This window comes from Didymosphaeria variabile (assembly GCF_027946475.1).
Source record: "Didymosphaeria variabile strain IMI 356815 chromosome Unknown scaffold_9, whole genome shotgun sequence".
In the NCBI taxonomy this organism is placed as follows: Eukaryota; Fungi; Ascomycota; class Dothideomycetes; order Pleosporales; family Didymosphaeriaceae; genus Didymosphaeria; species Didymosphaeria variabile.
Window position 1 is genome coordinate 1,401,514 of NW_026611628.1, and position 20,935 is coordinate 1,422,448.

The 20,935-nt window shown below is 52.8% G+C and overlaps 8 protein-coding genes across 8 annotated transcripts; 6 read left to right on the forward strand and 2 right to left on the reverse strand.

Annotated features, from left to right (window-relative positions):
• Positions 1-303: 303 nt before the first annotated feature.
• On the reverse strand, positions 304-1,287 carry N0V89_011780 (uncharacterized protein; the record flags this gene model as incomplete). Its single annotated transcript, XM_056220507.1, has 1 exon — positions 304-1,287. One exon carries the CDS (start codon positions 1,285-1,287, stop codon positions 304-306), a length of 984 nt encoding a protein of 327 aa, XP_056065810.1.
• A 627-nt stretch (positions 1,288-1,914) lies between these two features.
• Positions 1,915-2,827, forward strand: N0V89_011781 (uncharacterized protein; the record flags this gene model as incomplete). Its single annotated transcript, XM_056220508.1, has 4 exons — positions 1,915-2,205; positions 2,258-2,312; positions 2,370-2,703; positions 2,761-2,827. The coding sequence occupies 4 exons, from the start codon at positions 1,915-1,917 to the stop codon at positions 2,825-2,827; spliced, it is 747 nt and encodes a 248-aa protein (XP_056065811.1).
• A 926-nt stretch (positions 2,828-3,753) lies between these two features.
• N0V89_011782 (uncharacterized protein) lies at positions 3,754-5,116 on the forward strand (the record flags this gene model as incomplete). The annotated part of the gene is made up of 2 exons (XM_056220509.1): positions 3,754-3,761; positions 4,468-5,116. 2 exons carry the CDS (start codon positions 3,754-3,756, stop codon positions 5,114-5,116), a joined length of 657 nt encoding a protein of 218 aa, XP_056065812.1.
• A 3,159-nt stretch (positions 5,117-8,275) lies between these two features.
• N0V89_011783 (uncharacterized protein) lies at positions 8,276-9,310 on the forward strand (the record flags this gene model as incomplete). Its single annotated transcript, XM_056220510.1, has 1 exon — positions 8,276-9,310. The coding sequence occupies one exon, from the start codon at positions 8,276-8,278 to the stop codon at positions 9,308-9,310; it is 1,035 nt and encodes a 344-aa protein (XP_056065813.1).
• A 143-nt stretch (positions 9,311-9,453) lies between these two features.
• On the reverse strand, positions 9,454-10,965 carry N0V89_011784 (uncharacterized protein; the record flags this gene model as incomplete). Its single annotated transcript, XM_056220511.1, has 2 exons — positions 9,454-9,577; positions 9,626-10,965. The coding sequence occupies 2 exons, from the start codon at positions 10,963-10,965 to the stop codon at positions 9,454-9,456; spliced, it is 1,464 nt and encodes a 487-aa protein (XP_056065814.1).
• A 1,248-nt stretch (positions 10,966-12,213) lies between these two features.
• On the forward strand, positions 12,214-15,978 carry SLA1 (cytoskeletal protein binding protein; the record flags this gene model as incomplete). The annotated part of the gene is made up of 4 exons (XM_056220512.1): positions 12,214-12,411; positions 12,535-13,981; positions 14,071-15,903; positions 15,953-15,978. The coding sequence occupies 4 exons, from the start codon at positions 12,214-12,216 to the stop codon at positions 15,976-15,978; spliced, it is 3,504 nt and encodes a 1,167-aa protein (XP_056065815.1).
• Positions 15,979-17,049: 1,071 nt separating this feature from the next.
• N0V89_011786 (uncharacterized protein) lies at positions 17,050-17,470 on the forward strand (the record flags this gene model as incomplete). Its single annotated transcript, XM_056220513.1, has 3 exons — positions 17,050-17,102; positions 17,181-17,329; positions 17,439-17,470. The coding sequence occupies 3 exons, from the start codon at positions 17,050-17,052 to the stop codon at positions 17,468-17,470; spliced, it is 234 nt and encodes a 77-aa protein (XP_056065816.1).
• Positions 17,471-18,464: 994 nt separating this feature from the next.
• Positions 18,465-20,447, forward strand: N0V89_011787 (uncharacterized protein; the record flags this gene model as incomplete). The annotated part of the gene is made up of 4 exons (XM_056220514.1): positions 18,465-18,888; positions 18,953-19,294; positions 19,347-20,361; positions 20,414-20,447. The coding sequence occupies 4 exons, from the start codon at positions 18,465-18,467 to the stop codon at positions 20,445-20,447; spliced, it is 1,815 nt and encodes a 604-aa protein (XP_056065817.1).
• Positions 20,448-20,935: the final 488 nt, after the last annotated feature.

Below are 20,935 nucleotides of genomic sequence, written 5' to 3' on the forward strand. Positions count from 1 at the left end.
CCTCGTTCCGTTCCGTTTTTGATTCTTGACTGGGTTTTAGATTGTGTCATTTAGCGTGCATTTGAGCGGGTTTCATTGTCTCGGGGAAATGCATATTGGGCATCTTTGGGATTAGACTTTCAAGCGCTCTTCAGACTGTACATTTTTCGAGGTCATAGCTTTGTAATCGAGGAAATACCGATAGCGGTGGCCTGTTACGTACATCTTCGCACCGCATGACTTACTGTTCATCGTTGAGAAGCTTCTGTTGTCTTTGAGGTAGTGTGGTGTACTGCAATTCTCCATCCAGGTAAGATACCAACGCTATATCTTCGCCCCATTCTTCCCTGACATAGAGACCAGCCGAAACACTTCCACAGCGATAGCCAGATCTAAAGCAGCGGACCCAACACTCTCGTACAGAGTGATCTCATCTGCGGTTTCACGCCCGGCGACCGTTCCAGCGAGTACATCGCCCACCGAGCCTTCCACTTTGCTCTTATCTATCACTCCCCTGTTGAACGGTTCGAGTATGTCCCCAGCAGCTGCCCAAAGACCATCCACATGCTCGGTTACGATACGCGCCGCTCGAACCACAGTATCCTCGTCAATCTCCTGCATGTCCGGCGCGTAGGATCCGATGGCGTTGATGTGTGTGCCAGGCCTAAGACTTGTACCTTTGAACACAGGTCTCGACGATGTGGTACACGTACACACGATATCCGCCTCGGCCACGGCAGCATCCGCAGACTCCGCGAGCTTCACGTCTACATCGAAGCCTTCAACGGCTGTGAGGCGGTTCGCAAAGGTTTTGGCGCCCTCGGCGGAACGGTTGTACACTATGACTGTCTTTATGTCGCGCACTTCCCGAATCGCAAGCACCTGGTCAAACGCCTGCAATCCGCTCCCTATAATCGCCAGAATCGTACTGTCCTTCCTACTCAAAAGGTCCGTAGCAATAGCCGCGCTTCCCGCTGTCTTCATCGCCGTTAGGGCATTCGCCTCTACCGTAGCCAGGAGCTCGCCCGTCTCTCCGGAGTACAGACTTATCGTTGATATCGTGACTGGTAGGCCTTTCTTTACATTTTGAGGGAAAATTGAGGAGAACTTCGTTCCGAACGTTCCCTCGGCTGGATAGGTTGCGGTTAGCCACTGGCCTTTGTTACCGAGAGCATCGAGAGAATGGACCATTCGTGGACCGGGAGAGAGGGTGTTTGAGTTGCATTGGAGGTAGGCGTGGCGGAAGAGGGAGAGGGAGGATTTGAGGGTTATGGCGGATTTGGCTTGGGATTCAGTTATGTAGAGCATCGTTGTGGGTGCGGGGGATGTAGCGCAGTGTGAGTATCGGTTTGAGGTCACATAAAGACCTGATGAGATTCAATTGTGGACGGGATGAGTTGCTTGTAGCTGGAATACAGAGGTATAACACTATATCGATCGTCCGCGGAGCGCTTTCCGTAGCGTGGTGTGGTAGAAGTCGGAACGCTAGCCGACGGGATGTGAACCTTGAACCAACGTCGATAAACTCTATGGACACCCATACAAGTTTAGATAGGCATTCTCACGATGACTGGCTGTTGTACAGTCGTACACGTCCCCTACAGTGATTGAGGAAGAGCTCATCCTCATACATCTCTGATTGGTCGTTGGACTTGTGGGTTCGTACTAAGTTACTCAATCCATCGTAGTAACCAATGCCTTTCCCCGCAGAGTCCTCACTTCTCCGCAGGAATACTCCGCGCTCAGGCGGATTTCACAGCAGCAAATCTACAAGATCACTTGGGTATACATATACTATCTTTCCCTGGTTCCGCACCGCGCATTGACTTGAAACCCTATACGATTCCGCAATGGCTCGCATCACCATCTTAGGCGCAGGGTACATTCATCTGTCAAAAAATGGGTCGATACTAACCTTTCCCAAGCGTTGTTGGCATGTCCATCGCCTCCGTGCTCTCGCGCCGCCACGCCGTCACCATCGTCGCGCGAGACATGCCCGGCGATCCACCGTCCACTGACTGGGCGAGTCCGTGGGCAGGCGCATCCTTCATTTTTGGCGGCTGCAACAATCGGAGGGAAATGCAGATGCAGCTCGACGCTTTTGTAGAGCTGTGGAGACTGAGTGATACTTGTCCGGGATCTGGAGTTAAGAAGATGAGTATCAATGATGTGTTTGACGAGGAGAAAGGAGATAGAGATGTTTGGTGGAAAGATCATGTGACGGAGGTGAGTCGGGTGTCGAGGAAGGTTAGAGGAAGGCTTGCTGATGGTGGTGCAGTTCCGCTGGCTAGGTAAAGAGGAGTTGCCGTTGGGTGCAAAATGCGGAATCACGTGTAAGTTTCCACTTCCTGAAACCTTCGAGTCATCCTGGGACATGCTGAAATTAGCAGACAAGACTCTCGTAATGAACCCTAATGTGTTCTTATTATGGTTCAAATCACAGCTCGAAAGCCAGGGTGTCGTCTTCAAGCGCATGCATTTAGACGCTCTCGAAGATGTGGATGCCATCGGTCATGATGTACTAGTCAATGCTTCTGGCTTTGGCTCCAAATTCCTGACGGATATCCGAGACGAGGCTGTTGAGCTGATTCGAGGCCAGACCATCGTAGTACGGAGTGATTATGATAGATATTTCATGCGCGACAATGGAAGAACTTACACGTATGCTATTCCTCGGGGCGACGGGACAGTTGTCCTGGGAGGCGTTCGTCACCGAGATTCGAGGTATGGAAAGCCATCTACCATGTTTTCAATGTTCTGCGATTACTGACATTATTACAGTAGTACAAAACCTGACGCCGCAACCACTGAGGATGTAAGCCACGACACACAAAATGTACAAGCATGACGCGAAGTTAAAACAACACTAGATCCTCAGAAGGTTGAATCACAATCTTCCCAATGTCTTCTAGCCCAATCCTGTAGATCATGAGATCATCGGCTACAACGTCGGCTTCCGGCCAGGCAGGAGGGGCGGAATCCGTGTTGAGAGAGACCCCATAAGAAAGAAGGTGGTTCATACATACGGTAAGTTGTGCATGTTCACCACATCCATTTGACAGTGCTTATATCCACAAAGGCTTCGCAGGGGGGTGGATATATCCACAGTTTTGGAGCGGCGCGTGAGGCTGCGAGGCTTGTTGATGAAATTTTGTTTCCCGCGCTTCAAGCGAAAATGTGATGGGATAGCAATGGTAGCTTCGCAGTGGATGGTAGCGATCAGTCGGCATCCAGGAAGTACTACCAGCATTTTAGGTCAGTACAGCTCGATAGGACTTACAACATCGTTTCATGTCAGGCCTATGGTAGACCCCACGTCCACACATTAATATGCGCGATTCATTTCCTTAGCTTGCATTCAATCCGCCGAGCTATGCTCGATACTCGCCTTACATGCCAAAAGGCCTTGCCGTTGGTCTGGTACATGTTTTAGAACGCTGACTCTTTCTGTGGATCCGAATTACCTTGACACCAACCACTAAGGCTCAGGGGGGACTTGAGGCGCAGCAATTAGATGCTGCTCGTTGTGCTAAGGCCACCCAAGTCTGAGGTTGCTCAGCATATTTCTACTTGTGCCACAGATATTGAGTCTGCACAGTCCAGAGATGTGGTTTTGGAAGTAATCCAGGCTTCAAACCGCGGCAAATTCAGTTACATTAATAGACCCTGAAAAGTAACATTGCAAGGGTTTCATCTGCCGGACATCGTTAGAAGGATGAGGCTCGAGCTACGAGCACAACCGCACCTGACCATTGAGGGGCTGCAATGGATGCTATGCTACAGTGCATACTACCAGATCCGTGGAGGTACAAATCGTCGAGCCATTCCAGCATACTGTTTCTAATCGGTCCAAGTTGGTCGTTGGATTGACATAGCTCCGTGGCTGCCCGTTCTGAAATCAACCCAAACTTGTTCGACCTTCACCTCCGCCCAGCCCAACCAGAATCCCGCTCCGCCGGCATATCGCCGTCTTCGGGAATATCCAAGTTGCGATCTCCGTCCACACATTGATTTTTGGTGTTGGTGTTGGTGTTTTCAGTGTTTTCTTCGACCATTGCATCACTCCAGGGCTGTGTCGAACCGCGTCCACCACCGTTTGCATATCAACTTGCGCCAACAAGGCATCAAACGCTATCCACGATGCCACCTGCTGCGCAAAATCCCAATGGCGGCCCCTCGGGCATCTTTGATCTTTCAATGCACACCGCGTCAGATCGTCCCCGCCACCTCGTTTCGCCCACAGCGAATGCCATCTCTTCCAGCAGCACCATCGCTTCTGACAGCACCGGCGTATCCGTCTCCGCTACCAACGCCGCTGTCACTGCCGGCAGGGTGCTTGACCAGGGCGTGACCAGTCGCCACAATCTTTCCGCGAGCACGCAGGTAAGTCTCAAGAATATGTCGGCGATGGCCAGCATTTTGCTAACATGTATATTTGACCACAAAGTTACCTGCTACTCCCACCTCCCCACGTTCTGTAAGTTTCAGGAACAAGAAACACCCGTCCACCTCGAAGAGCAAGGCTGTAGTACCCACCAGTAGAGTTCTCGCTGGCCGTGTTACAAAGTCCACCCCCGCTCAGGTCGGTCCTGTGGAAAAGGCCGACGATTACAAGACTGTCGAGGTGCCGTTTCAACAGTGGCGTCGAATGCAGGATGAGCTGATGCTGCTCAAGTCCGCAAGTACCCACGGTCGTACCATCGACAGCCTCCTCAAGGACAATCGTCTGCTCAAGAACAGGTTGCAAAACAGGGACGACGAGATAGAGCAGCTGGAGGACGAATGGAAAGAATTGGACGAGCAATTTGGAGAATCCGAATACCGGGAGTCAATATATCGAAATGACTCCTTTGACGTCCGATGCCAACTTGCCGGACGCGAGCGCCAGTATCAAGCACTGGAGCACCATTATCAAGCTCGGGAGCAGCAGCATCAGCTCGAGATGGCTCAAATGCACAAGCAGCTGGAGGAAGCTATTTCAACCCTTCGGATACAGGGCGCCAACGATGATGGAGACCTTGCGCGCAAAGACGAGGTGAACGTCGAGCGCCCGCAGCTCGAAAAGCGGATCTGCCGCCGCGGAATTGGCTGTCTCAACGTCAAGTGCAAGTTCAGCCACCCAGGTCGAGGTTGGTAAGGGATCGAGACTGGATTTCCAGTCTCGGAGTCGCTTAGCTCGTGCGTGGTTCTCTTTCACATTCTGACTTGGATTACTTTTTGCATGGTGTGGATATGGTTTTAGCACAACATATGGATCACTTGAGATACTGTCATAGACTGTCTTCAGAAGTCACAAGTGTATGGGCTTTCTAGTAATGACATGCTCACAAAGGTTCTGACCTTATCTTATGTTGTTCTTCGTATGTATGCATCAGCTCTGCCAGTAATCACGTCGGTGCTCTTTTCCAGTCGTAATGTCATGATGAAATTGAGGTAGTAAAAAACAACTGCATACCCCAAATTCTGCTCTGTGTGAGGTGTATTGTAGTACACCAGAGTCAAGGTTCTAATTTACGCATGCAGCACTAGCTAGCACGTTCTGCCTCGTACGTTGTTATAAGGTGAAGCAGTCTGTCGTCCGAGAATTCCCACCGTATAGCCACAGTCCCACTCCGCAAATTCACTCGCACTTCTGTCGTACATCCACTAATTTCATGTCAGGTACTCTTGCAATATCCTGCGAGGATGTGTGAACTTACGCAAACCCTGAGTCAGCACTACCAGCCCCGAGGGTGAGAGAATCTGCAGCGCAATTGTCTGCATTCGTCTCCCCTACGGCACGCCGGCTTCTCAGCACTCTGTTCTGCGGTAGGGACGGCGTTGTCCTCCTGAGTACCTTTTCCGGCGACAGGGGCGACGTGCTCCTCGTGATTACCCTTTTTCGTTGCCTTGGAATCATCTTGTGTAGGCTTTGACTCTTGACTCACATCATCGCTGGTCCAAAACTCCCAGTCCCGCTCAGGATGGGAGAACCTGCAGCGTTGATGTCTGCATTGCGCTCCGTGACGGCAGATTGGCCTCGTGGCATCCTGTTGCGCGCTCTGCGTCTTTTGTGCCGGGGTAGGGATTTCCTGCTCCTGACCAGCCTGATCCGTTGCTGGGGGATTGTTGCATCTAGGTTTTGACTCCTCCCTCTCGATCTCGAGCAAGCATAGCTCACGCTCAAAGAAAGCGAGATTTGTAGGATGCGCGTACTTGCAGCCGCTCTTGCAGTAGCCTTGAAGGAACTTCCGGCACACAGGTGGGTGTTTGTACTTGCATCCGCCTGGACACAGTTCCTGGAGATATTTGCGACAGATCTCCGCGCTCGGCGTGGCGAGGTTACGATGCCTCGCTTTCGAGACTTTATGCCTGAATTGGGCTCATCAATGCAAATACTCGACAAAAGGATGTATTGGGTTAATTGGAAACTCTGAGAACTTACTTATTCGGACGGCCTATGCCAATCTTGCCATTCGGCCTTCCTTGAGGTGGGTAGTAGTCTGAGTCGGCCCCCTTTGAGCGCGTGTGTCCGGAGGGTGGTGCCATGTTGGTTGAGTCGAGATACTTGGGTCGACGCGAGGTGTTGAGCGGTTCGTCACTGAGGGGGCACAGGGAGGGCGGTCTTTTTGAGCTCAGATATACGCATACCCGCACGGGCGCCGTATCTGATACGTTACGGCCCGCGGGCGGTGACAGCTCAAGCTCGCGTTCGATGCGCTATTTACAGCCGCAGACTCTATCCTCGCGCATGAACTACACTCGCTCTTCCACAAAAACGGATCAGCGACGTCTTCTCTTGCTGCGAAGATAGGATGAAGTACGTGACGCTCGAAGATTTAGCTACCTTACATAGACCAGTCCGACTGTGTCCTCGATCCGGATTCAGTCATCCCTGACCATGGCCTCAACGCCGTACCTAGGTAGGCAGAAACGACCTGCTCGTTCCCTTGTATTTGACTGTAATTGTCGTCCGCTACAGAGGGGATCTCTAACAGGGCAGCGCGATTTCCTTGCACCACAGTGAAGGATTCGAAAAACTTTGTGGAGCCTTCCACTCACCTTCACCTTCACCCAGGCACCAGCCGACAGCGCACGCCGTCCGTGCCCTCACGTGAGCGCCCACTAGCGCACACAGCAAGCTCTATAAAAACCCAGCGCTTCCGCCCCCCTCTCCCTTTCTCTCTCCACGGCGATTTCCACAACTTGGCCGCCCGCCTTCATGGCCCACATTTCTCTAACTTTACCTGCACCCCTTTCCTCCCCTGGCATCCCGCTTCTTGACAAGGCACTGGTTGCAGCCATCGCGCCAGTGATTAGTCTTGAATGTGGCTGGTTGACCCGTTTGACGCAGATTATCTACACCATCAGTAGGGAAACCCCCTCCGTACTTGCGAGCGCTAAGGCCTTGCAACTCGCAGCTGCAGAGCGGGCATTGGGCGCAGGTTCTCCTGCGATTGATAATCTCACACGGTCATTCGGTAAAGGTACCAGGAGTCATTGCAAGCGTGATGGCTTCATTGAGCTGCCGCCTGCTAGGCGGCACTTGAGGAAGATTCGACGTGATGACGCTCTGATCAACATCCTGCATTTCGATTCTGCTACCGTGTTCACTATTCGTACTACAGCAATAATCGGTCTTAGATGAGCCGTGACAGCATGGGAAGGGCGCACTCGTCGGCGGATGTCGAGGCCATGGTGAAGCTGGACGACTGGAAGCGAAGTCAGAGGGGAACTGACTGATGTGCAACAACGAAAGCTTGAACGAACCCGAAAGAGTACGTATTGCACATGAATGCTCATCCTGTTGCACTAAGGCAAACAAAGCACCACAGATTGACAGGTGCACACTTCGACTGACATCCAGAACCACAGCTCAGTCGAACTGTGTCACTGCGATTCTTCGCAGTCACGCTCGTGAACAGTATGCGCATATCATTCTCCACTACAGGCTGCCTATGCTCCAGGACGAACATGATCCGCCGATAATACTTACTGCTCACCATACACAGTGGATGGTGTCCGATATTTTGCTTGGTGGTTTTGAGCGGAGGGACGTCTCGCGAACGCTAGCCGTTGAGAGGCCCGCTCGGAGTTCACGCACGCTGATTGGTCGGCTCGCAACTAAAACTCCCCAAGGCGTACCTCGTACGCCTCAGCTATACATGAGCGATTTCGTCCGTCGCAGAATCGAAGGCGATCAGTGGGTATAAAATGAGTACGATGGAACCTGTGGCGGAACATATCAGCTCGCTTTGTATAAATTTCGCGAACAACATACAACCATTCCAACATCACGCCCGCAGTCCAAGTCAAGATGCCCACTACAAACTCAGAATGGGGCTTTAACATCACCGCCCCAACCGTTGCCGCCACCTTCCCCGACGCCATCAAAAACCGCACCATCCTCATCACCGGCGTCAACCGTACTGGACTGGGCTACGGAACCGCCTCAGCCTTAGCCCCACAGTCCCCTTCCACGATCATCATCACCGGCCGCTCGCAGGCCAAGCTCGATGAAAGCCTTACCTCCCTTCGCGCCACTTACCCTTCCGTGACGTTCAAGCCATTGGTAGTGGACCTCAGCTCCCAGGCATCCATCCGCGAGGCCGCTGCCGAGGTGTTGAAGTGGAAAGATGTGCCCGCTATCGACATCGTGATCAACAACGCGGGCGTGATGAACATCCAAGATCGCACCCTGACCGTTGACGGCATCGAGATGCACTTCGGCACGAACCACATCGGCCACTTCCTCCTCACCAACCTCATCATGCCGAAGATCCTCGCCGGAAAGAACAAGCGCATCGTCAACGTGAGCAGCATGGGCGCTTTCGTATCGCCCATCCGCTTCTCCGATCTGAAATGGGAAACACCCCACAAAGACATTCCGGACAACGAAAAACCTAACACGACAATGCTGAAAGCGGCACGTCTGCTAGTCGAAGACTCTACGACGTACATTCCTTTTGGAGCCTACGGCGCCAGCAAAACAGCGAACATCTTGTTCGCCGTGGGGTTAAACAAGAAGCTGGGAGAGAAAGGAGTGAAGGCTTTCGCGCTACATCCAGGAGAGATTATGACAGAGTTGCAAAGGAGCACGGATCCGGAGTGGTTGGGTAAGGCGATGGAAGGGAGGAAGCAGGCAGGGTTGGCGGGATTCAAGAGCGTGGAGGAGGGGGCGGCGACGAGTGTGGTCGCGGCGGTGGATCCGGGGTTGGATGGAGAGGCTGAGGGGGTCTTCCTGGAGGACTGCCAGGTGAGCGCGAAAGTGCCTGGTTATGCGGTGGATAAGGAGGAGGCGGACAGGCTGTGGGAAGTTAGTGAGGGGTTGGTGGGGGAGAAGTTTGCTTAGTGATGGCGACTGTTGCTGGGAGCTAAGATGCGTTGCGAGATTAGACAGTATATGGTATCGATCATTGGCGTGTTGCGAACGTAAGAGGGGTCGAAACAATGGTATTGCTATAAGGCAATCTCCGTTCTCGGAAAAACGCTTGCTTAGTAGGTGTATCTGAAGCCTTGTGTCGCCTCTAGGATCTGTTTACCTGCTTTCTGCCGCTGGTTTGCCATGTAGAAAAACACAGAGAAAGCAGCAATGCATCCGATAATCATGATGTGTGACCTAGCGAAATCAGCAACCGTTTGACCAGATCCTTGATCATTTACTCACCCAATCGAGACCCAAATTGCAGTCATATACCTCGGTGCTTCCGGTTGCCTCACGATGAAGCTTCCTGCAATACCACCTGCGCCATTGAATGCTGTAACAGCGGCAGCAGTGAATACGCGCTTCCATTGTCCCACGATGTTGTTCGCTTGATACGTAGCCATGCCAGCCCAATTGGCGACGTACGCACCCGTGGCAAGATACGTCCCGATGTATCGCACAGTAACTTGATCGCTGAAGCCGAGCATGCAGAAGCCTACGATGAGGCAAATGGAGTTGAAGGTGATGATGGGCCCACGGAGCTGATACTTGTCGCCGATCAGGGAAGAGAGTATAGCTGGGATAACCGAGTAGTAATATGGTGGTGCAGATAGCAGAATCGCTTTGTCGCTACTGAATCCCATGCCTCCTTGCAGAATGATAGGCAAGAAATAAGACAGGCTCGTCGAAACCAGATTCTGCAGGAAGTACAGCACGCAGAATCCGTAGATTTTGGGGTCTTTCGCGTGGACCAGCACCTTGGACCAGGAGAACTTGTCAGGTTCCACGTCTCCTCTGTCTTTTTCGATGCGATTAGCGGCAATCTCTGACTCTTCCTCAGTCAAAAACATGAAACTTTTGTTTGCATTTTCTGGGAAATCGACCATCCACCAATATGTGAGTATGCCAATGAAAGCTGTGATTGCTCCTTGGACGATGAACATCCATTGCCACCCTTTAATACCAGACGAACCGTTGAGCTTGTTGAGTCCGAAGTTGACAATGCCTCCGGTTGCCAGTACCGTGACTTCTCCACTCTGCATAAGCGCAAAACGCAGTTGCTGCTCTTTTCGCGTGTACCAAGTCGAGATTAGGTATGTCAAACCAGGATAGATTCCACTCATGGCCATGCCGAGCAAGATTCGCAGAGCGATCATTTGTCTCCACGTTTGCACAAATGCTGTGCATAGCGTGATGATCCCGAAACAGAACGTGATAAAACTGAACCAGATCCTGGGCCCGAACGTTCGCACTGCGATGGTCGACGGGAGCTGGAATGCGATAGATGCGATAGTAAAGATGAAAATAGACACCGAATAGCGATTCCCTTGGTCGAGACCCAGATCCGAAAGCATAGACGTTACTGAAGCGCTTGAGATAACGCCGCTGTCCAGAAGGTTCAAGCTACACAAGATGCCAGCTATGCTGCATAATCGAAAGTCGACCTTTAAACGAATCCTCCGCTCACGAGCTTCTCTGTCAATGACTCCTTCTTCTTCCAGCTCGTCTTGCTCATCCGTGACCACATCTTGCACATCCGTCACCAGCGTCCCGGACTCTTGCGTCGAAGGCGACTTTGGCATATTGGAGAGGGAAGTGAGGGGTCATGGTTGCGCAAGGAAGCGGAACTTATCTGATAGTAGGTGCGGTGTCGGCATCCAAGCACGTCAAATTAGCCGAGGCAGGTGCATCTGGTTAGCTTACCAAAGCATTATTCTATGGACGTCGCGCTGCGACCATGGCTCAGATGACATGAGGATTATAGATCAATGTTCAATTGTGGGCGTAAGTGGGGGTAGGATGCACAATTTCATCTTGGCCGGTAGCTGTTCGCTATCTCAGAGTTTGTGGGAGATCTAGACCCACGCAGACAACGCTTGCTACGTGCTACTGTCACTCTGGAGCCGTTTTGGAAGATGTTCAGCGCTGAACCGAATTCATGCATCCCAGGACAAGTGACCATGAATCAATGTGAGCATTACTCAGCGTAGTCAATTTCTGATGATTTCGTTCCGTGATGCTTCTACGGCGCTTCTAGAGGAACAGCTAGCCCACAGCGAGCTGATCCATCCAGGGTACTCTGAACCAAAGTACTCAAGTACCTCCTACGGTTGGCTTCGCTAAAGACTTCAGCCTCCCACATCCTGATACGGCAACAACTGAAGCTAGTTTTCGGCTGCAGTCGTCGCGATAGACCATATGTTTACGATGTTTCGCTGATTGTACCAAAGCCCACTCGGTCTAGTATCAAGTACGACTGATGCGTTTGTGGCTGGCACGCTTGCGAAGCAAAGGGGAGAATACGTAGGCAGCTGCCAAGGACGAAGCCCAATGTTCGACGCGTCATCTGGCGATTGTGTACGTATGTTACCTCTGGCGTCAACGAAGACTGTGCAGCTGTAGGAGATGTCGGACCCAAGTTTCTGTTGAGAATTAGAGAAGATAGCGACTAGTAAACCAGAACTTCCAGGGACGATGCAGCATTGACGTCGTTCACTATGGGGCTTGCCCGATTCGAAAGTGGCTCGTGCTTGCGCCCCAGCTCCGAAGTGTGAACAGCATCTGTCTCACCTTGCGAGCCATTGCAACGGCCATCCGAGCACGTTCTCGCTGTGCACTTCCCCGCAAACACCTCCTCCGTCCTATTCCCCGACGATCGCACGCTGCCAGTGCTGGTGGGCCTCCCAAGAGCGCTCGCGCCCGCTGCCAGCCCCTCGACAGCGCACTGCACCCACCCCCGTGCCTCCGCCCAGCTTATGCAGCGCAGCACGTTTCCGCGTCCTTTGTAGCACCACCGTGCCCCCGAGAGCCGCACACAACACACCGCCGCCATGGTCTTCCTGGGCATCTACCGGGCCATCTACGACTATGTGCCCCAGAGTGAGAACGAGATCGCCCTGGCCGAGGGCGATCTGTTGATGGTGCTGGAGAGGTCCAGCGACGACGACTGGTGGAAGGCTAAGAAGAAGGGCACAGATGAGGATGAGGAGGAGCCCGAGGGTCTGATACCCAACAACTACATTGAGGAGGTAAGCTGCACCAGGCTCCTTACCGCGGCCCGTCTCGTGGTTTCTGGAGAAGCTCCCTAGCACACTATTCGGACAGAGTGCATATTGAAGGTGACAGCTACTGACCTGGTGCCTGCGATTTAGGCTGCTCCATTATCCAAAGCCAAAGCACTCTACGACTATGTCCGCCAGACCGACGAAGAGCTCTCCTTCAAGGAAGACGCCGTCCTCGACGTATACGATGTCTCAGATCCGGATTGGACATTGGTAGGATTGGCCGGCGACTATGGCTTTGCGCCAGCAAACTACATCGATTTGAAGGAGGACGTTGCTGCCGCTGAACCGCTCACATCTCCATCCCTTCCACTTCGGCCTCCTGCCATCCCCGCTGCACCGGATTCGGATGACGGACAGGGGCCGCCGACACCAGACAGCCCAGTCCATCCAAGCCCCGCCGCTGCGCTCGCTGGTATCATCCAGAAGAAATCACAACAGTCAGCTCCTCCGGCCGACGATTACGCCCCGCCTCCCAAGGCGCAACGACGCGTCCAATTCACGCCCGAAGAGTCCGACGAGGAAGCGCCAGCCCCGCGTCTACCGCAAAGACCACCGTCAGGTCAGCTGTCGCCTCCGCCGACACACACCCAATATGCGCAGTATACTTCCCAGCGTTCTCCCGATACCGACTCGTTTCGATCTCCACCTCCTCGTAGCGTTACTTTCGATCAGTACGATCCTCGCAATGACCACAATCAGCCGAATACACCTCTATCTGGCTCTGGGTACCATCTGTATAACATCTACGAATACTTAACACAGCCGGGCAAGAACAAAAAGATGCCCATTACGCTAGGGATAAATATCGCCAAAGGCATGGTTATGATTGCGCCCGAGAAGTCTCGTGACGGACCGCAGCAGGAATGGACAGCGGACAAGCTGGAGTACTATTCGCAGGAAGGGAAGCATGTGTTCATGACACTCAAACAGCCAAGCAAAGACGTAGATTTCCACTGCGGCGCAAAAGACACAGCTTCCGAGATCTGCTCTGCGTTAGGCGAGCTCTCCGGTGCTGCAAAGGGCGCAGGTCTTCGTGAAGTACTGGCGGCAGGATCTCGGAATTCGAACGTGCAGAAAAAGGGAGTCATGTTGTTCGATTTCATGGCCCAGGGCGAAGACGAGGTCACCGTAGGCCTTGGCGACGAGATCTTGGTCCTGGATGATTCGGCTAGCGACGAATGGTGGAAAGTGCGAAGGCTGAAGAACGGCAAAGAAGGTGTAGTGCCAGCTAACTACGTCGAAATCACAGAATCCGTACCCATGTCGCCGCCCGCCGCCACGCTCGCTCGCTCCGGCACCAACGCAGGGCGGTCTATCATAGATCAGAACAGACTAGAGGAGGAAGAGCTTACACGTCAAGTTGCGAAAGGCAGGAAACGGGATAGCGAAGTCAGGAATGATCAGGTAGGACCTGGCCTGCAATTACCCGCGCGTCATTCTAGTCTTCTGCGAACAAAAGTTGACCATCCTCGTACGTCACAGAGAAGTAAGCGCGATAGTACCGCGAAGGACTCAAAGTCTGCTCCCAAACCAAGTCAGTGCCTAATCTCCGCATTCTATTCCAATGGCATTCGAGCTTGGATGGCTTGCTCCAATCTGCAACTTCGTGTCTGACAAGTTTAGATTCCGCGAAACTACGAACATGGACCGATCGATCAGGATCCTTCAAGGTCGAAGCCGAGTTCCTAACTATCAAGGACGGCAAGATCCACCTTCACAAAGTCAACGGAGTAAAGATCGCTGTTCCGGTGCCGAAAATGTCCGTCGAAGACTTGGAGTACGTGGAGCGAGCAACGGGTATTTCTCTAGACGACGACAAGCCTCTGTCAGACATCAAGAGAAGAAGCACCCAACGTGCGAAAGAAAACCCTGCGCAACGCTCATCGTCGTCCGGTATTACTGTGGAACAGAAGCCTTCCTATGATTGGTTCGACTTCTTCCTGCAATGCGGAGTCAACCCCCAGATTTGCGAACGGTATGCACAAGCCTTCACCCGCGACCAAATGGGTGAAGAGAACATGCCCGACATAAGCGAGAAACTTCTTCGAACCTTGGGTGTGAAGGAAGGAGATATTCTGCGAGTCATGAAGTTCTTGGACAAGAAGTACAACCGCTCCGGTGATGGCGAGAAGCGTAGTGTCAGTTTCGCAGAGAATGGCGAAGACGGAGGCCTCTTCTCTGGTCCTGGTGGCACTCTGAGGAACAACACTCGAAAAGGTCGACCTGCTCCTCCCGTGCAGACTAACGATGTCGTCGACCCCAAGGCATTCGAACAAAAGACGGACGATACGGTCAAGAAGCCTGCGCCTGCAGAGGGAACGCCGACACCCCTCACGTCCGCTCCTATCCCAGAAAAGAAAGCCGATGGCTTTGATGACAACGCATGGGATATCAAGCCTTCAAGACAGCCTTCAGCCTCTACTCCGGCGGCGGCAGCTCCGACCCCAGCTCCAGCTGCGGCTCCTGCACCTGCACCTGCCCCGGCGCCACCAGCTCTCACAGGGTCTATGGGTGAGCTTTCTCTTCTAGACATGCCTGCCCTAAAAGCAGATATCCCAGCGCCGCCGCCTGCCCAAACACCAGCTGCTGCTCAAGCTCCAGCACAACCGGCACAGCCAGCGCAACCTCAAGGGTTCAATCAGTCATTGTTCGATCAAGTCGCTGCTGTCAAGGCCATGCCTCCTCCACAGCTTGCTCCTCCACGAATCCGACCTCAAGCACCCCAACAACAGAGCCAAGGTGGGCTCATTGCCCCTCCGCCCCAGCGAGCTTCGTCTGCCCCCCAGAACCCTCAGCAAGCGTACCCGCCGCCGGCTGCCCTGCAGCCTCAATTGACAGGCTTCAACCCGAGCATGCACACCCAAGTTTCTCCTCCCGGACAAAGCTTGCAGGACCTGAACATGCAGCGTATGCAACAGCAGGCCACAGGCTTCCAGCCGCAGTCTCAATTTGGTCAATTCCAGCAGAACGGCATGAATGGGATGAACGGTATGAACGGTATGATGCCACAGCCCACAGGATACAACTCGATGTCGCCGGCGCCACAGCAGCCGCAACAAACAGGCTTCATGCAGCCGCAGCCCACAGGTTTCCAGCCTGGCATGCAGCAGAACTTCCAGACTGGCTTCCAACCAGGGTTCCAGCAGAACTTCCAGGGTCAACAGATGCCGGTCCAAGCACAGCCCACGGGCTTCAACTCATTCTCTCCCTCTCCACTCAATCCGCAGGCGACGGGGGTGAACCGATTCTTGCCACCTGCCATCCAACCGCAACCGACAGGCTTCGGTCAGCCCTTTGGTCAAAACGCACCTCCTCTCCCGCCCATGCCGCCCATGCCCTCGGCAGCACCCCTTGTCCCTCAGAGAACAGGACCTCCACCGCCTGTGCGATTCGGGACGCAGCCAGCGAAGAAGCTAGTGCCGCAGCCAACCGGGCGGGCCAACCTCGCCAACGCCAGTATGTTCCCTCTTTTGCATGTCGTGAAATGTGGCTGACAAAATGGTAGCTCCCGAAAATCCATTTGGATTCTAAGTTTCTGTACTTGCATTGTCCGGGGTAGTAAGCATGTTCTATATATCCTGGTGTCATGTAAGCGTTGTATATAGCGTTGGCATCTTGTGTCCATATTCGTTAGTCTAACGTGCATGGTATGCTGCTGCGTCGCTTCTGTTTTCTGTCGTTTACTGCATGGCGGTGTATTCACTATACATAATTATTGTCTGAAGGGTGCGTTGGAAAGCAGCATGGCAAGCGGAGGGATTACAGGATGGTGGGGAGGTAGAACATTTTAATGCATGAAGTACGAGGTGTCAAAAGTGTCGCACGGGATTTGCACCGGGAACATGCATGTGCTGTTTGAGAAGTCCGAGCGTGGTGACACCAAGGGATGCGACGGACGTGGAACCAGGGGCGAAGCTTTCTCAAAGTCTCGGCGGTGAGCTTAGCCTTTGCACATCCTTGTTTTTGTGGCGTGCGCGTTCATCATCACGTCGGGCTGTGATGCTTCGGGCCGGATTCTGCATCGGATTGCCCTCGAGCAGCTGCCAACAACGACCTCCAGCACGGAGATGCGTACTGGAGTTGTGGCGCAGTCGTCGCGTCGGTTCGAAACGCGCACTGCATGGGTGTGATGAGAGGCAAGCTTCGTCATACACGGATAAGCGGACCTCGGAATGCTTGTCTGCGCCAATGATGTGGCCGTGCAGGCTGCGAGTGGCGCGCGCCTGCATGTGCACATGCCCCAGTGACTGGATCCCCGCTCCAATGATGGCTGCGGCGCGTTTAAAGTCAGTTGGGACCCCAGCTGACCTCTTACCGTCCCTTTTGCCCTCAGATGTTTCGCTTTCCCACACCCTCCTAAACCATTATCCCATCACAATCGCTCAAAGACTCTGCCATCACCTGCATCAAGCACCGAAAGTACGATTGTATTCGTGAGTACTGCAAGCGCCAATCGGACACTACGCCGGGCCGACTTTGGGCTGCTCCCTTGACGTAAAGACAATCGGGATAAAGAAGTGGAAGCTCCTACGACCGCGGACCTCGAGCGCTCCTGAGAGAGACATCGCCTGCGAAACGCGCGCATAACACAAAGCCATCAAAATGTCGGCACAAGGGTATTACAACAACCAGGGTCCTCAGTACCCGCAGCAGAGGTACGCGTTCATCACTAGTTCCCCACTGCTTGCGCAACTCGCAATTCACGAGACATGAATACTGACGCAAAGCAATAGCTATGGCCCACCCCAAGGCGGCTACAACCAACAATACGGCGGCCCACCCCCAGGACAGCAAATGTACTACGGTCAGCAGCAGGGCCAGTACCAGCAGGGCCCGCCCATGCAGCAGCAGCAGTACCAACAGCCGAAGGAGAAGAAGGACCGTGGATGTTTGGGCGCGTGTCTGGCGGCGCTGTGCTGCTGCTTCGTGTGCGAGGAGGGGTGCGAGTGCTGTGCTGAGTGCTGCGAGTGTGCCGAGGACTGCTGTTAGAGATGGGATGGGACGACAGGCCGACACGCAATAAGATGGATTGGTGAAGGAGAACGAGGGAAGGCCACGGGAGACGAGGTGGCTGCGCAATTGTTATTTTCAGTACTTGTAGCCAGCGAATCGTTCGGGGACTGGACTGGACTGGGATCGGGAAGCTGGAATAAATACCTGGAATACTTCTCTTTTGTTGCGCTACGCTTTTCAGCTTTGAATTTGATCACGTCTTTTTTCCTCCTTGAAGATCCTCGATCTGATTGATGTGCACCGCTTTTCATTCGGACGCACACAGATTCTTTAGAGTGTGTAGTACACTTATAACAAGATAGCTCTTGCGATTTCTCTTGTCGACCGATTGTTGCTTCCTGGCGCGCTTTCGCGCGCCGCGGCACAACGTAGTAGAGGAACCCCAAGTTCTATCCGTCAATTTCCTTCTTATTCGTTTCCCTTTTCTTGGGAGTTGTGAAACTGGATATCCAAGACACTCTGGCTGGCTGTATATCTGTGTGCCACTTGAGTAGAGCGAGACATAGGTAGAAAACTCGATATTTGGATAACGAGAATTAAGTGTGAGGATTGAAAACTTGTCATTCGAACGAACTCTTAAGTTATAAAAGTCCAGGTTGATCTTCGTCCTTTGTTCAGTCCCATGCATTCGAGAGGGCGCAACCCCATACGCTAGCCTATTTAGGCGCTTCGCCACATCAGACCAGTCCACCGTCCACCGTGCTCCTCATCTTGTCACACTTCACCCAAGATACTTATTCAGCGAGCTTTGCACGTGCAGAAACGCAGTGCTATGCAGCACTTGGTGGAAGATGCTGTCATTCGATGAGACTGATGCTGGGAAGGCGGTGCTGGAGTTCTCCTCACCCCTGCTCAGGCTGAAAAGGCCCCCAGCCATACAGCAGCCTGCTCGAAGCGCTTCGTGTACGCGGAAATCAGACGTCTTCCACTACTCCGCGCCTCTTTCTTTCTAACTCAGCATTTCCAGCCGGTCTTACTGATATCTTTCAAGATCATGCGGCGATATGATACGCCTCCTCAAGTGCATCTCAGGCGACGACAGCTTCGAGCTAGCCTCTTTTGACGATGACCTCGCTCCTCCGTACGCTATACTCTCGCACACCTGGATAGAAGGCCAGGAAGTCACATACAGTGAACTACTGGCGGGTTCAGGCGCGAACAAAGACGGCTACAAAAAAATTCGCTTTTGCGGCGAGCAAGCCACAGCAGATAACCTTAAGTACTTCTGGATCGACACCTGCTGCATCGACAAGTCCAACAGCGTCGAACTAAGCACAGCAATCAACTCTATGTTCCGCTGGTATCAGCACGCAGACAAGTGTTATGTATACCTATCAGACGTCTTAGTTCCCCAGCAAATCTGCGATGCTCAGGCCTCGCACGCATCGTGGGAATCAGCGTTCAGGCAGAGCAGATGGTTTACCCGAGGTAAGTGGAAAACATATGTAGTGTCCAGTATTGCTAAGACCTATGCGAGGATGGACGCTTCAAGAACTGCTTGCGCCTACCACCATCAAGTTCTTTTCGGTCGATGGTAAGCTGTTAGGCAGCAAGGCTTCGCTTGAACATGAGATACATGATATTACCGGAATTCCTATTAGTGCATTGCGTGGCCAGAAACTCGTTGATTTCAGCGTTGCCGAGCGAATGAATTGGGTAGCGAAACGTACCACGAAATGGAAGGAAGATAAAATTTACTGCCTTCTAGGAATTTTTGGCGTTTTCTTGCCCCTCAACTACGGTGAGGGGGAAGAATATGCAACTCAGCGGTTGCAGGATGAGATACAGAAGCGCCGGTATAGAAGGACACAGAAACATCCACAGGAAATGCCTGGTACGTCTCTCTCTGTTTTAACCAGAATATTTATGCAGCTCATATCCTACAGTGTCCTCATCGCTTCCGTTCACCCGAAATGAGCTCTTTGTGGGCCGAGAGAGTCAGCTTCAGGCGATCGAAGAAATCATCCTCTCACGCGACACACACCAACGCATGGCAATCTATGGACTGGGCGGCTGTGGGAAATCAGCGCTGGCGCTCGAGTTCGCCTACCGCGCATTAGCGACGAATGCCAAACGTGAAATATTTTGGGTACCTGCCATGAGTCAAGAAAGTGTCGGGCTTGCCTTTCGAGAGATCGCAGTCCGCCTACAGATACCAGGAATAAGTGATGAAAACGCAAACCTCAAAAAGCTCGTGAGGGAAGCGCTAAGCTCAAAGACTTCTAACGATTGGCTGATGATCGTTGACAACGCCGACGACCCACGGATATTGCTGGAATTCGATACTGAAGACCCCAGATCAATCCCACTGATCGACTACATCCCACGTGGCAACAAAGGAGCGATCCTTTTTACAACCCGTAGTAGGGAAGCGGCCGCAGAACTATCACAGACTTGCGTACTTTCGCTAGACGACATGGGTGAAGCTGAGGCCCGACAGCTGCTCATGAACCGAACAATAAACAAGTCGCTCCTAGATAATCGGGCCGCTGTCAAAAACTTGTTGCAGTCACTCACATTCCTTCCACTTGCCATTGTACAGGCAGCCGCTTTCATGAACCAGAACGACATATCAGTCTCCAAATACGTATCTTTAATGCAGCATACTAGCACGGAAGCTGAGCTCTTCAGCGAGCGTTTCGAAGATCCAAGTCGATACCAACGCACTGATATTACGGTTGCAAAGACTTGGCAAATCTCCTTCGAGCACATCCAGAAACAAGACCCACTCGCAGCAGATTACCTTTCATTCATAGCCTGCATCGACCGCACTGGTATTCCTCAAACGCTATTACCGCCAGGGGGGTCCAAAGTGCAACATACGAAAGCGCTCGGAACGTTGAAGGGATATGCATTTCTTACTGAGCGCCAGCAAACTGTCACGGGATCTGATGAAGAGAGGTATTTTGACATGCATCGGCTAGTGCATATCTCATTGGGCTGGTGGCTGGAGGCACACAGTCAGCGAGAAGCTTGGGTGGGCATAGCAGTTCTCCGAGTCTTGGAGCTCTTGCATTCCAGCGAGCAGGGGATGTGGACAACGTACCTCCCGCACGCCATCCATGTAATAGGGCTGGAGGGTGCTAAAACAGGCACAAATGGTGCTTCGCTTCTGGGATATATAGGGCTATGTCAACGGGTCAATGGGAAATATACTGCAGCAGTGATGGCGTTACAAGAGGCATGGTCGATGGTGAGAGACATGTTTGGGCACGAGCATCCTGATACGCTCCAATGCGCGTGTAATCTTGGAGGGGGCACTAGAGCTAGAAGGAAAATACGATGACGCAGTGGCGATCCTCTCTCAAACATTGGAGGGTAGAGAGAAGGTTTTTGGCCCATCAGATCTTAACACGCTCACTAGCGTTAGCCAACTTGGGTCGGTACTGACGAGGCAGGGAAAACTCAAGGAGGCAGCGAGATTGGAGCGTCGAGCACTGGAAGGAAGAATGAAGTTACTTGGCCCAGACCATAT